Source organism: Dreissena polymorpha, chromosome 10 (genome assembly GCF_020536995.1).
Source record: "Dreissena polymorpha isolate Duluth1 chromosome 10, UMN_Dpol_1.0, whole genome shotgun sequence".
NCBI lineage: Eukaryota > Metazoa > Mollusca > Bivalvia > Myida > Dreissenidae > Dreissena > Dreissena polymorpha.
In genome coordinates this window covers 48,056,922-48,073,805 of record NC_068364.1, presented here as the reverse complement: position 1 = coordinate 48,073,805, position 16,884 = coordinate 48,056,922, and the positions used below count along the sequence as shown (strand labels likewise).

Below are 16,884 nucleotides of genomic sequence, written 5' to 3'. Positions count from 1 at the left end.
GAGTTGTTACACATGAATGTCCGAGAAAATTTGGTGACTCATTACAAATCAAAATGGTTATGTTTATATTGAGTACATGACCATACCAAATATTAGTACTTTGATCATGAAAACATTGATATCGGTCAATCTGGAAAATGTATCGTACCATTCTGGTATTAAATATACATGAACATACATGAAATGAAACAAAAACTAGAACAGTCATTAAAGATGACATTTACCCCTACACCATGACAGATTTCAAGCAGATTCAAACGTTAAGTATCGGTATAATTAATCTCAAACTGTATCGTTGGCTACCTCACATAATCGCACATAAAAAAAAACCGCTTCACATTGATTTATTGAACCAATCGCCTATAATCATAAACACATGCCACTGCAATTCAAACTGTTTGAAACAAACGAATAACACCTTGTACAAACACGACTCCTATTAACTTTACTCTTTATACACTGAAAAACAGACGATAAATTTCCCAGCATGCAAAGGGTTAAAAGCACCTAACTCTGACATTATATCGCGTCAACCACAATTATAACTTCTTGCACTTCTATATAGTATAAACAACCTTTCTTTAATATTTAATGTTAACACGCAGAAAACGGATAGGCTAGTTCTCGACACCAATTACTCACGTACAATACGCCTATTAAACATAAACAGTAATGGAAAATCTCGGATCGGGTTGGGTCTGGTAAACAAGAAGTATTTTTACGAAAGCTAATTGGTGTTGAAATTAAAATTGAAGCCATTTTGTCCTAAATCAACAACAGGACAACGACGATTTGTGAGCTTCAATATCCATTTCCCCAGCAATTATAAGAATGTCAGCATAACTTAGCATCGTGTTTAAGAAAATAGTTCAAAGGTTTGAAGGGCATAATTTATAAATGCACCAAATACACAATAATGGTTTACCAAACAAACACATAAATTGTAAGGTCTACAAGATTATTGGAATCGAGATATTAGTAACACACATTTATGTAACGTGTTACCATAGAAATGTTTTATTTCTAAAGAAGTGATACGAATAGTTACATAGATAATGATGCCATCAATTTACCAAATAAATGACAAGTTGAGTCACATAAAGCAGCCTTATCTCGTGTAGTATTGTAGCCATACCAATTGTTAATGTTTTAAAAGGTAGCTTTAAACAGTATCTAAGAGATTTGTTGTAGGAAAATAATTAAAAGTACTTTAATGATCATTTCGTCGCAAGGGTCACATCCTAACAGCATCAGCAGTATTATCAGTGTAGTGTTTATTTAATACATATCATGTAAGGCAACGCGCATTTTTGTCATATATTAGTACTTTCTAAATGAATAACTATATTAGAAAGCTAGAACCAATATTTCATACTTTGCATTACATTGGCCGTTAGATTTAAGAATATATTAAAACAGGAACTCAATTCGAATATTTGATATAAAAAAAATAAGGCTGTGTAGATTTGCTGAAGCATTCGTGATAGAAAAAAAAACCCAGACCTACGAAACAGTTTACATTAAAAAAATATCTCAATATTGTCAAGATTGTCAACAAGAGCTTTTTAATATGGCTAGACTTCATCAAGGAAAATTGTGTTTTGTTTGTTATAAATATTATTCTTTGAACTATTATCTTTATAAAAACGTCAATTGACCTTAAAATGCGAACAACGTTTTAATTAATATTTACAAAAATCCTATAAAATATGTAGCTTTTTTGGTAGATTATTTCGTAATCCGACAGTGAATGCCTCAACATCAACAATTGCTTTTCACATAAAATTCTATACTTTACACGGTACATCGCATTTCATACAAACAATGCGTACAATCTATTGCGCATTTGAGCACATATGATGGTATCTTAGCATGGGTTATAGAGCCAGGAACTATCCAGTAAGGTAAATTAGGTAACTTAGAAACATCTTTGGTTTCAAAGTCATACATGGAAAAACACTCAGAAGTTCTGTTATAAAATGTCAAACAATTATACCCGTTACCACATTCAAAATCAAAATACTCTTCGTCGTCGTCGTCTTCTTCTTCTTCTGTGTCAGTTTCACGAACGGATAACACTGTTCTAGGAATGATTGTGTCATTTACAGTTGAACAATGACCGTTTACCACGTTCAGTGTTTTATGAAAAGTGCTGTTTATTTTTGAAATTATAACACCGTCTTTAGTCACAAACATGAATTCCTCATCATCATAAAAGTCAGTTTCATAGTGCAGTGTTTGTTCAAGTATTTTGCGACGTTTTGTTTTCTTCGTAATTATATCTATGATAATAAGTTTTCCTTTCTTCACATTTTCATACTGTTTTATTATAGTACATAGCACAACAATGTACCGGTTTTTAACTACAGACATTTTAATATCAATTTCTGACGACCAGCCTGTTTTACACAACGAGACGTTTTCAAATAACTCAGAATCGCCAAACAAAAATATGCTGTTATCTATATTTGTGCCCCAGATAGTTTTCATTTGTGCCACGAAACAAAAGTATCTCTCAACAAAGGCAATTTGTTTAATACTTATTAGATCAGGTAGTACCGATGTGACAGCAAGACGTTTCGGTACACTAAAATTACACTTGGACCAAGATTTTGAAACGATATCAAGTTTTTGAACGCTTAATATAAAATTATCCAAAGTGCTTTCATATTGTTTACTGCCACACACGTAAATACAGTTATTTATTTCGTTAACAGCAATCAGTCTTTTATCGCCACAAAAATGGTCCAAATCATTCGGAATTGTGCCAAGGAGAGCCCATTTATTCACGGCGATTTTATATCCAAAAAGGCAGCGCATCGGTCGACCAGACCATGTTTTGTTCACATATACTTCTGCAACAACCAGTACTGCGTCACATAAAGTATCATCATGCTTGATTGCACTTAGCATAGACGCACGGCTAACCTTATAGTAGTGATCGCGACATTCTTTAAAGTTTTGTATGTAGTCACTAGATAAAGATTTAAAGAAGGCATGAGAAGTGTCTTCCAAATGAAGTTTCAGAAATAATGACGAGAATGTGTTCCGTCTATCATGGACATTTAAATTTAACCATTGTCGAAAGTACTTGAACCGCATTTCTTGACTCAATCCGTTGTTGCTGCCGTCTGTCTTGTCCATGAGATCCGCAACTTCCAGCATCATTTCACTTGTAACATATTGACCATTGTCTTCAAAATCAAGAATTTGAAGAAAGTTTTCAGTCAAATATTCCATCAGTTTATTGTAGAATCTTAAACGAAACCTTTTGGCTATATAATATATATCAATGCAGTTCTCAATAGTCAATGTTACTTCAGATAGGTATTGTTCACACAATTCCATTAAAGAATTCATACCGAAGTAATCTGCAGCACACAAAACACCATGCACATTAGAAAGGTTAAGTGTTGCAGAACAGGTATAGAGATACCGAAGGAGTATTTCGAATCCTCCATCGAATTCATCGCTGATATGAATTTTATCTGAAAGAAGTTAGACATTTTTAGCGTGGTTGTAGTACGAACGTAGATGGTGCAGGTGGAATAGAATAATGTGGTCGTGTAAACAAGTTTATATTTATAAATAGATAAGCTACTTGTAGATATAGTATACGGTTATACTTTAAATGACTTTATTGTGCATATCTCTTCCGATACCGATCAGTCAATGTACACAAATTCAATACAATCAAATTACCTTCTTGTTTCTCTTTCATTCCGCTGTTAAACATTGCGCGGAAGAAAGGACACTGAATTAGAACACCCCAATGTGCCCCCATCACATGTTCACCAAATGTTAAAGTAACATCACACAACTGGGAATTTTCCAGGGCTTGACTGTACAAGCACTCTGTTATTGATGGGCAACGCGACATGCTTTGGTTTCTTTTTTGTATCGTATACATATTACTAGTAAAATCTAAACATAGCTTATTTCTGTTTTGTAAAACTATATTCTGACCAAGGCTATACAGCGATATCCTCATTCGCAAGTCCTCATTTTCTGAAAACAAGGTTAAATTAAGGTATAAACCAGATAATTCAGAAAAAATATGTCTAAATAGCTAAAGCTTTATCATCATTGTGTACTTTCATACTTGATTGTATAGCTGCTTATAGTTCATCAATAAGCCATTATATTTTCTAAAACACTTAACCAACTTAATGAAACAAACGATGGTATCATTAAATGGTTATCATTTCATACTTACCATTACGTTATCGATTTCATGTTAACACACATAAAAGACACTCAATACACCACTTTGCTTGTTAAATACATTTGATTTAATGTTTATTTAAATCCTGTATGAGTTTTGAACTACTGACGACGTTCAGAAATACATTCAGAGTTTGAAATAAAATAATAAAATCCCTACCTAGAATACACTCACGTTTAAATCATTAAGGTGTATTGGTAAGTACTTGTAACTTAAAGCTGCTTGTAATAAGAACGACTGTATCTATTTATAGTATACAGGTAACACATAACACACATGTATTCGGAAATTTCCCAGAGTCGATCTGACACGATTTACTTCTTGTTATTGTAGCAAATACATACAATCATGTGTTAATAATTTTATTGCACATACATTTTTTAATGATATTAATATTTCATTTTTAATACGCTATATGCCTCATGAGTCGGGATTAATTTTCAGAAAATATGTTTCATCTGACACAAATACTATATAAATATATTAACATGAATCAGTATACACAAATCATTAACCTTTGGTCTTTAAATTGGATGTTTTTTTCAAATTATTATCGTCTGTAAACATCCAAAAAATCGACAGTGTTTATAGTGTCAGACCACCAACTTAAAAATAATGGTTCGTTGTTAGCCGTGTATTCTTATTGGCTGTTTCGATGTCAATATTTGCATTGTAAAAAATAGCGTTAAAACTGACATTGCAGGGAAGGTGTTTGTCGTATTATTAATCAGCAAAACGATTGTGATTGTTTCAAATCTATTTCAAATCTTATTTCCGTAATGACTGCATCATGCGCGAAAGTTATATTAAGAGATTTAACGCGATCTCGATACCCACGACTCAAAAAAAAGAATGCAAGACTTAAAAAGAATCTACCATACGATATAGTTTCATTTTAAAAAATAAACTAAAATATTATGTATTTTAAGTAATAACGGAAAAAGAAATCATTTATGGAACACGTATAAATCATTGATAAATCGTAATAAAGTAATACCATATATTCCTTCTAATACGTCCTGAATAAAATATAGATTCCCTTGTTTACGTTCACAGTTATAGACTATGTTAACAATCGTTTAACAGTGTGTATGAAGTTATGCATGTGTACTAATCGACACATGTGTCTATTTATAACAACACATCACGATTCATTTTAGGTATTTCCACTTTCGTTTTCGCGTACGTGCATGTTTACATGGATACATGGATATTCTGCGTAAGTTATATATATAAATATCTCTTTTGATTATTTACGCGAGATTTAGCTTTTGTAAATGCGAGGCTCGAATAATAGAGTAAATTTGTTTCGAATAACTGAGTAATTAAATTAAATGTTTTTACAGGATCTAAATGATTCGCTATAATAAATAAAATTAATACACGAGTAAAATAGATTACGGAAAAACAATGCAAATAATAACTTTAGCTTATCAGGTCGCATCTACGTAGGGAAAATATGTGTAAATAGATAAACCGCGTTGATGTGAAAAAGATCATACTTAAAATCAAGGATATGTGTGCATATCGCGTTTCAAATACAGATCGTCTATACACGTTGCTGGTAATGCATATACTTTGATAGAGGATGGCATGTCGATAACAGACAACAAAAACCACGCCCGAGAGCTGAGTTCTTCAGCGTTTTTGCATTAATGATATTTTCATTAGGTTTTCAGACAATACACATTGTTTGGCCGATAAATGGTATTCCACTCCGTATTGCGAAGAAAGAAATTCGCTGAAGAATGGTGGATTATATATATATATATATATATATATATATATATATATATATATATATATATATATATATATATATATATATATATATATATATATATAACTAAAATTCCATCGATAATCAGCATGAACAGTACATATTTGGCCAAAGTTAAAAAACTTCAAATGTTTAAAGAGTCGGATGCCACATTTTTATTTACACTTCTTTAGCCGATCATCTCAATGAAAATGGCACTGCTCTTCCTGATTACCCTACTCTTTTTAATAGATATAACGCACTATTTTAGTGACCTGAAAATGTAAAAAAATCCCCGTTGAATACTGTTACAGTGAGCAGTCAATAATTAACCATTTCTGAACTGACCTGTATTAAAAACGACTCACCACAAATGTGCTTCATGTTTTTTTATTCTGTTGAAATATGATTATGATTAAGTTTTTCATGGCAAATTCAATTAATATATATTTAGGATGAACATATGACCATTTTAGTGTAAAGTTTCAATTTAATTTTCTTACGTCGAATTTAATGTAAGCATATTTAGATTGCTCTCGATGTCTGCTTTCTTAGTACTACACCGGTACTCTCGCCGTCTACGATACATCAAAGTGAAAAATCTTTTTTTAATCCGTTATCCATCGTATTCATTATCGGGGATCGAAGTGTCTACAAGATTATGCATAACATTTATTAAAACATGGTCTATCTTCGTTCATATATCATTGAATACTATCAACATTTTAGTATTTAAAGCACAATAGTTTCTTTACATGTTGGAATAACAAACACCTTGGTAAAAAAGTAACAATATAAATAAACGCATTTCAAGTAAAAGATAAAACGCGGATATCAGAGTACCCAATTTGTTGAGTCTCTGTTATCCGACGTGCCCTTTATCGGGAATCTAAGTGTCTACAAAATCATGCATACCACCTCTTAAAACATGCACTATCGTAATTCATTTTTCATTGAGTACTATCAACATTTCATTATTTGAAGCATAGTTATTACTATACATGGTGGAATCGCAAACAGTTTATTTCAATATTTCTCAGTTTTGTGTGTTGAAATGTATACGGATCATCCAGTTTATACTGTTTTCCGGTATAATTTTTTATTTTTTGTCAAAAATCTATCATTCTTCCTTGAATGTTTTCTGTAGAATACAAAAGGATATACCATTTATCAACTCAACTATTAGCGGTATAAGTTCAAACAAACACTGAGGAACTTAACTTTCGCGCGTGTCTGTTGTTTTTCTCTGTTATTGAATCGCCATCCGTTATCGAAGTGAAATCCGTTATCGAAGTATCCTCATGACCAGCGTGATACAAGACGAGAGAAGACTTTGGTCATTCGCTAACAAAATTAATCATCCCACAGAGAGTATTGTGCAAGAAATTATAAATAAAAGTAATTTTAACGGGAGCTTCGTAACAGGCGCTTTTTATGTGAATGCGAGTTTTAGCACATATAAATGACAATAATCAAAAAAATATATAACAGGCGGTCATTTATTAAGAAAAAGAAGGTTTTTAAATGAAACATCAAACCCCACAAGCACATATGGTACACGAAGCAGTTGAATCTACCATTCTGTTGTTGTGTTTGTTTTAATTGTTTCTATCTTAGCCACACAGATGTCAGATGTCAAAGAAACTTATTCCATTTCTGGTTGCCTTTATAATGTCACATGTTTGACTCAAAATTAAGAATGTTTCACTATTGTTTTATTTACTTAATATCTCAAATGCTTAACATGCGACACGCCATTTATATATTTTTAACGCGAAATGAACGTAACCTTCTTGTTTCTTTTCCAATGAAATGTTTTGCACACCTCGGAAATAAGGATATGCCCATATCATTTGGTCAGCGAATGTTACGGTCACATCACATACCTCGGAAGGTTGCCTGTATAAGTGACATGCTTCAGGTTCTTCCTTTTAACCCTTACAGTGCGGGAACCGAGTTGTGAAGGCCTTTGCAAACAGTTTGGATCCAGATGAGACGCCACAGAACGTGGCGTCTCATCTGGATCCAAACTGTTTGCTATTCTGATAGTATTCTTTGAAAATAAATCGAAGAAAATGCTAATTTAAGAAATTCAGCAGACGACATTTTAGCAGACGACAAATTTCCCAGCATGCAAAGAGGTGATAATGTGCTGTTCCTCATTTGCTGTAAAAAGGCAAACTCATAGTACAACATTATTCTTGACATAAAGGCATACGTGATGTTTACAAAAAGTTATAGAATAGTCCTTTCGGAAATAAAAATCGACGACGTCAAATTAGTATAACAAAATGTAATATTGGAATAGTAAGTTATAATGCCATTTTATGCACATTAAATATTTATATTCTTCCGAGTACATCACCTAATTTGGTCGGATGTAAGAATCGTTTTAAATAATCCTTTTAACCATGTTTAAGTTTATTAATTTGAAATCTTGAATTAGAGCAAATAAAGACATATTTAACGTTTTTTTAATTAAGTGTTTTTACAGTTCGCAAAGAAGTGAGTGCAGAAATACATATCGACATTTTAAATACCGTACTTGTAATACCGTATATGAATAAATCACTTGTGTACACGTGTTAAATACACGCGTCTTTTCATTTAACACATCATATTTGGAATTTCTACTTTCGTTTTCACTTCAGTACATTCCTGATAAATGTGATTTAAAACCTAGCTCAAAATATGTAAAAGATTTGATGTTTGCATGGAGTATTTTTTTAACATGACTAAAGGTAAAAATGTCGGTAATGTAATAAATGCTATCTAACTTCCGCATTAACCTTCACTACCAGATATTATCCGTAAAAAACGTGTCTAACGATGACCAATCACTCTTAAAACAAGTGTTCGTCCAGATGGATAACCAAAGTGCTTTTAATATTTTATATGAGTTAAACGTAAAATATAATGTATATACTGAATATAAATATTGCACAGAGCTCTCTGGAATTAAAATGTATTATTAATCACCAAGCTAAATTCAATAAAGTGAATCATTTTATAAGTAGACTGCATACATGACTACGAGTCACACGGATAGATAGATAAAACAAGACATACAAACACATGTCAGACTGAATACGTACTTAAATCATGTTTTCTTGCCCGCATAGTTTAAACATGGACGACACTTTCAGCCTGGAATGGATTTTCGTTTTCGTTCAAAACATGGAAAATTACGCAAGTGACTAACACAAGTTTGCGAGAAAGGACTGCTGTAACCATGGATGAACAAAGGAAAATGTCGAACGGATCAACGCTTTTGGAAGCTCTATACGACCAGGCTATTCATAGGGAAGAGTTCTGTGACGTCACTTTGAAATTTGGGGACAAGGTATTTCAAGAGTAGTTTACAAACCTACTGGGCTTACTGATCGGCGATTAACATAACTTTGTCGGCAATTTTATTCTCAAGAATTATTTATGAATTATTACTGTTTGGGAATTCACGGTGCCTATACCACGTGACTTTTTCGAATCTGTATAGGGAGAATAAAGCGCGACCCAGTTAACATATTTAAGGATCTCTTTTTAATATTTTACCATTTTTAATGGAATAAAGTGGAGATCCCGCTCATTCGTAAGAGTTTTCTACCATGATCATTTTAAACAAATAAGTATTTTTTCAGTAAAGTGCAACCTCACGTTTGAACGGTTAGGAAAATGTCGGATCAGTGTGGGGACTTCATATTACGAACGCGCGGTTGCACTTTACTGAGAATTTTTTTATGTGTTTTAAAAGATCATGATACCTATAGAAAACTCTCACGAATGAGCGGGCTCTCCACTTTATGCCATTAAAACTTGTGAAATATTTAAAAAGACATCATTACAAATGTTAACTGGGTCGCGCTTTATTCTCCCAACACAGATCTTAAAAAGTCACGTGGTATAGGCACCGTGGAATTTACACTTGCTAATATTATGTTCAACAATATATTTTGTTTATGTTTTATTAACTTAAATAACGTGTTTCAATAAAAGCTAACAAAAAAAGCTATCGTAATATATATATATATATATATATATATATATATATATATATATATATATATATATATATATATATATATATAAACGATTTATTTTCCAAGATAATGGGAGCACATTGGTACGTGTTGGTGATCAACTCAGGATATTTCCAGGACATGTATGCCAGCAGGTTAAAAGAGAAAAAAGAAGGTATCTCTTAAACATTACTTTTTGTAGTTTTTATAATGAATGATTTAACGACTCAATGAAAATGTATTCGTGAAGATCTTGACTTTTTTGTAGAAAATATTTTGTAATAGTTGATTTTATTTTTCTTCAATTTCTTCGTTAAGGTTCGATACAAATCACAGAGGGAACACGGGAAGCGATTCAAGCGGCAATTAAGTATTTGTATACAGGAAAAGTCATCATTGATGATACGCATATAGACGAAATACTTCATATTGCTGATTATCTCCAAATACGTTCACTCACAGATGAATGCAACTCATATCTGGTGAACAAAGTAAGATCTCCATCAACATGCTTGAAAGTTTACAAATTAGCTAAATGTTACAAGCTTAATCTGTTGGAAGATCTTTTGGGTTACATAGCTGCAAATCTAAAAGAAACTGTTGATAATTCTTCTGATATACAACATATGACGAATAAAGATGTAGATGAGTTTTCTATCGAGTTGCAACGTCATGGAGCAAGTCTTGAAGGTCGATTAGTATTTTATCATAAATGGCTGCGCTACGATGTGGAAAATAGAAAAGAAGTATTTAAACAGTGGTTTTGTAAATTGAATTTACAAGAATCTACACACGAGGATTTCGAAAGTTTATCTAAATATCATGGTCTCTTTCAAACCATTTTCAAAAATTGTTGGGAATATTACATGGAAACAAAAATTCTTGTATTTAATTGCCATTTAAAAATGTCATTGAAAACAAAAGTCATTTTAGCTTTGACTATAAAGGACGTTAATCAACTGTGTGTCCATGCATACATAATAGATCAAAATTATTGGTTATTTATTGACACACTTCCAGTGGAATTCCATCCTGAAACATTGAACGACATATGTATGACTGTCAACGAAACAGATAATTGCATATATGTAGTCGATGATAGCACGTATCAACGGTTAGGTGAAGAGGGAACAGACAGTAATAATACATGTTATGTTCTCTTACATAAATATGATTTTATGCGGAAAGTGTGGAACAAATTTGAAGTAAATCTAAATATCAAGAAACAAAACCTCAATGAGATCAAAGGAATTGAATGGCTGAACAAGAAATTATGTATTGTAGTTAAATCATGGTCACCAAGTGGGAATTATGTAATATTATGTCAGTTAGAAAATAACAAATGTTGCTGCAATGTTTCACCTTTAATCGAGTTAGCAGCAAATCTGGATATTGAAACAGTCGATAGCTGCGTCGTTGATGATATGTACATTGTTGTTAATTGTTGTTACTTTAACAAAGAGGGCACACTTTCAGAATCTGTGGCTGTTGAGCATATTTGTGCAGGGCCAACGGAACCTGCACTTTACACGTTTCCTAGAGAGAAAATATTTCATGAGCAGCGGTTTATGTTTCCAACATGCAGAGGTGTTATCCGTTCAGGGATATCTTCGTCGAGATACATGTACTTAAATGTATTTCTAGGTCTATCATCGGAAATAAAAGAGGGACTTTTACCGGGATTTGTGTTAAGTCCTACCGGTGATGTCGGTGAAAAAAATTCTGCCCAGGACTGCATCGTTCATGGGGCGTCGTTAAACACAGTGTTTATTCAAAATCCAATCGCAAACAAGATTTATATGTTTGATTTTTGCTCGCAGTCTTTACCCGAAATTCCGTCACCGCCGGGCAAACTGCATCGATCTAAATTTGTTTCCGGGTTTCTCTGTTCCAGTGCACTTTTAAGTCCATGCCCGTTTTGTGCTTTTGAGCAAAAGGTCATTTAACAACGAAAGAAGCGTGTATATGAACATGTACCCGACCGTTGAGTGTTAATGCATATAAAACTTGTCACTAAATGCTTTGTAAATAACTCTGGGCGCAGTGAATATCTATTGAAATGCTATACCCAGCTCACGAAGATTTTAAATTTTGAACAACGAATAGTCAATAAATGACTTATTAGTGCATGACTTAACACTCGCATGTTCAAATGACAACAGTGGTTGATGCAATAGCTTTCCGAAGGTCTGCAATGTTGAATAATTAATCTGGTTGAATGTGAAAGCAGGAATAATAATCCATATTATATCAAAACATTTAGAATTTAACCAGGCATACGTTTCCAAGTTATATTTTTATATCTTTACTTTAGAGTAAGGCAACAATTTTAACAGAGTTTAACTCAATGAATAGTGGCATCTTAACCATTTCCTTACTTAAATGATCCAATATACTTATACATATAGTGGCATACAATCAACAAATATTAACGCGACGATGTTATGTGTACACATATTTAAATACAAACAAACATGTATTATGTAAACTAACAATGCTTACTTTAATGTAATGCATATCGCATAGTATAAATAGTATAATTGTAAAAAAATGTATTAGTTTTCAAAGATATTTTTGTTGTGTATACATGTTTGAATACTTTGTAAAACTTTGCAATCTTTATATTTTGTTTTTTATGCACAAATGTTCTACGAAGCTTCTGATTAATATTTTGTAGGTATACCATATGCTAATCTTACACACCTTTTCACTGTTTTATACATTTATTTACATCAGAAAAAACATGTGTTGGCTGTCATTTTGTTCTTTATATAGATTGCTGAGTAACAATTTAATTAAACATTTATTTTCTTGAGCAATTCAGAGCTTATTGGAAACAGTCTTTTTCGTATACATAAAAGCTATCCAGAAATGCCTGTATGTCAAGGTGTCAAAATGGTAAAAAACGAGTTGTTTCGGGTCGGGTTTGGTATGCTTTAACAATAAATTTCCTTTAAAAAAATTGGTGCTTAAATTAATACTTATGTTATGTTTTGACCTTAACAAACAACTGCTTGAGGAAGATGATTGGTCACAATTATATTCGGTCCAATAACAGTATGGTTGTTAAAAAAATACGAGTAACAAGAATATACATTGTATGTTACACATAATACATTCTGATCAAAATTGTATGAAATGTTCACTTATGATTATGCACACGACATGTTATATTGTTTTCGATAGAGTATCTATAAGCACCAATAGCTCCCACAAACAATGTTTTAATGTCAAGTCTAAACAGGTTATACATAATTTAACTTCAAGAGCGTTACTGGATCTATTTTGAGTATACTTAACATGTTGTACGGGTGCCGTTTTTACCCTGAAAAAATATTTTCATTGGAGCGGCGCAAGTAATTAAGGAGTCTATTTTATACTTACATTTGCATAAAATTATACAAAATACCAAATAATAATACGTTTTGACGATGAAAATGTTCACGTCACGACAAATTCCGTTGTGTATAATAGTAATTTAGCAAACAATAAAACCTCAGAACACAAATTGTATACCGCAGCAGTTTATTTGTATTATTAGTCAAATACTTTATTGACAGCATTTCTATATTAACATGTTTCGTAATAGCAAGACCTGCCTGTTTGTTACCATTACATATCACATTATTTTCTGAAAATCACATTTGTGCATGCTTTAAGTTTGTTGCAAAATAGTTAAAGATAGTATATAGCAATGTGCCTTGATAAATTTAACTACACCTATCTTTAAGAGTAACAGGCGAATCCATCGTTGAATCATATGTTGACATCTCGTGTTTAAAAAGTTCTCAAATTATATACAGTTTCTATTGGCTGATTTTAATTTGAGTAAAGTATGAAAATATTATTTAGATAAAATTACGTTTAGACTGTTCAGTGTGTTGATTAAAATTAACAGATGTAATAAACTCAATTAAACATTTGTATGACATAGGCCATATTCGTTCAAAACTTTAACTGAAATCATTCTTTCTAACAAAGTTTTGAAAAAAAAATCTGCAAAAACAATAGCAACATTCACAAAAGTCTCCTCGATTAAATGGAACAATTTAACTTTAAACTCTTTGACTGACTTGAACAAAATTGCAACAAACAAAGCAATCGGGTTTCGATAAAAATGAACATAAATGTGCTTTACGTACACAATAATCTGTTTACAAACAAAAACTAGCATATCCAATATGATCATTCGAGCCGTTGAATACCATTTTAGGTACGTATCGAACGAGAACGCATATACATTTGGTAAAGTATATTAAATAATGAGGAAAAACGTTTTGTATTATTTTTGCTGCAACTTCTGTATATATACCAACTGTTGTTATTTAGTCTATACATTAATGTGTTTGTGATCTTAATAAGAACCTTCCAAACAGAGAATTCATTAAAACGCTTTATCCATCCGCATAATTGATTTTTCAAAACGATGAAAAAACAACTTATTTATGTAATTGTATATGTTTATTAAAAAAATAAAACAATACTAAATTGCTTTACCATTCTAGAGATTGCCAAGAAACGTGTTTCGCAACCTTGTTGGCACCTAATAATTAACGGATTTACATTAAGACAATACAATTCGGTAGGCAGTGACAATTTGGTGTTCATTATCAAAACATCAAATTCAATTATCTTGCTCGTTTTGCTTTTTTAATTTGATCGTTTAATTAAAGCTTATATTAAACTATAATTATGGTGAAAGGCGCCAACAAATGCTTTACTCAAGACTCAGAACTAAGTGTAGTTCACTTAATCAACATTTATTTAAGTGCAATAATGTACCATCACCCTTGTGTACTTGTGGTGCAATTGAATCGGTTTCTCATTATTTCTTAGAATGTCAACGATTTACACACCAAAGAGAAGTTCTTGTAAACGCAATTGCTCTTTATACCTCCCCAACAATAACATATATATTATTTGGTGATGAAAGTCTTGACTTGAAGAAAAACTCGATTATCTTCGATGCAGTTCATTTGTACATTAAATGTAGTAAACGTTTTGATACGTAGCTGTCTGTCATGTTCCTTGTCGCTTTTTTCTCTCTTTCTTTCTTTAAACAGTTTCGCTTTGTCTTTTCTTCTGTATGCTGTATCTTCACATCTATTTCATTAACCTTGATGAACCTACTCTTTCTTTCTAGATAACATACATCTACGTCATTTGTTTTTTTATTATTATCTTTTATAAATTGAACTGTCCAAATACATGTCTGCTACCTCAAAAAATGTTACACACTTGCTTGCAACTACTGCGTATGGAGAAGAACTTTATAAGATCTCGATCTTTCGTCTAATCCTTTTTTTGAACAACGTGACTTATTTGTAACTGTATACTCTATGCAAATGTATACCATGTTTGTTCGTAAAATAAAATGTGTTTAAACTATATTAAACTACATTCTAAACGTATTAAAATCGGCATGTTTATATATCAAACAATTAAACTCCAGAAACTATATCATAATATTTTCATGGTAAAAAAACACCCTTTTTATTCCAATATTTCGCCCAAATGGGCTTTATCCCTACTGGATATTAGACTGAGTATATCATAATAGAAATTAATTTTCTTCCTACTACTTTTATAACACAACACAAACCACAAGCATAAAATGATAAAAGTTCGATGACCACATTGACAAGTTAATGCAAAGCATGTGGGGATAACCCGGTTTTAGTGATAGCCGAACCTTTCATTTACCCAAGAATTACTCACACAAAAAATGCTCTCCTCAAACGATTTAAATCAAATTCACCAATACATACATAATCAGAGTACTGACAGGACTGGTGTGACGATGCTTTTGAAGAGGATTGATATAAAAGCATCTATTTAAGTTTATCTACATCACCACAATTGTGTATGTTGGTACGAAAATTTTGGTTAGGAAAAAAATGGGTACGAAATTTTTGGGTACAAAAATTATGCACAAAAAAAAATTAAGTACGTAAAAAGATTTGGTTACGAAAAAAATTTGGTAGGAAACAAATTGGGTACGAAAAAAAATTTGGTTTCGAGCACAAATTTGGGTACGAAAAAAAACTGGGTACGAAAAAAATGAGTACGAAAATGTAGGGTACGAAAAAAAATTGATTAAATTACATGCATATGTATGTAGAAAATTATGTCACATTTATGTTTTTTGTTTCAGAATTATTTTTTTTACATTTTTGAATGACACAAAATTGTGTTAGATTTTTAGCAAACAATTGTTACACATGTTGCGCAAATGCCCAGACTTGCATAAATAGTTGATTAGATGCCTTCTTATGAATCTTAAGTATCAGTTACTCAGTTATTATTTGTTCCGTAAACAATCTTGACTTTATTTTGTTATAGACATTTGATTTAAATGTCCATTGGTTATTAAATTGTGTTCCCGGATGATACAAAAGTCTATGCTTCTCTTAAATGTATGAATATACAATGAAAGAGGCTTATGGGCGACAAAGATGCAAACAGTATAGAATTTTGTAGTTGAAGTTGTAGTAGCAGCAATAGTCGTAAAAGCAGTAGTAATAGTAGAAAAATACTATTACAACGGCTATAAATATAAACAAACACGCGAGTTGAAGTAGGTGTTTTGCAGTAGACGTCAGAGTTTAAGTACTAATGCATAGTTCCGCTCACTGACCCGTCCTTAGTGATTGTTGCTACGCTTCACACGCTACATCCAAAATGGCGTCCGCTGATGCTTAAGTATCTGATACGCTTGTAAATATTTCTGACGATATTTCAGTTCTTACCAAATTATTATAAACTAGCAGATAGAATTTTAAATAGAGGTCTTAATTATTAGTCTTTTGGTCGTTGATCACGTGCTTTATCAGTTCAATCAATATTAAACTTTGACCTTTCGATTTTGAGTACGATTTATTGCT

The 16,884-nt window shown here is 32.0% G+C and overlaps 2 protein-coding genes across 2 annotated transcripts; one reads left to right on the top strand and one right to left on the bottom strand.

The window, feature by feature from the left end:
- Positions 1-328: 328 nt before the first annotated feature.
- Positions 329-5,322, bottom strand: LOC127848693 (uncharacterized). Its single transcript, XM_052381284.1, has 3 exons — positions 5,223-5,322; positions 3,703-4,008; positions 329-3,488 (listed from the first exon to the last, which is right to left on the bottom strand). The coding sequence occupies exons 2-3, from the start codon at positions 3,989-3,991 to the stop codon at positions 1,795-1,797; spliced, it is 1,983 nt and encodes a 660-aa protein (XP_052237244.1). The 5' UTR covers positions 3,992-4,008; positions 5,223-5,322; the 3' UTR covers positions 329-1,794.
- A 3,317-nt stretch (positions 5,323-8,639) lies between these two features.
- On the top strand, positions 8,640-12,756 carry LOC127848731 (uncharacterized). The gene is made up of 3 exons (XM_052381338.1): positions 8,640-9,327; positions 10,088-10,175; positions 10,319-12,756. Exons 1-3 carry the CDS (start codon positions 9,217-9,219, stop codon positions 11,944-11,946), a joined length of 1,827 nt encoding a protein of 608 aa, XP_052237298.1. The 5' UTR covers positions 8,640-9,216; the 3' UTR covers positions 11,947-12,756.
- Positions 12,757-16,884: the final 4,128 nt, after the last annotated feature.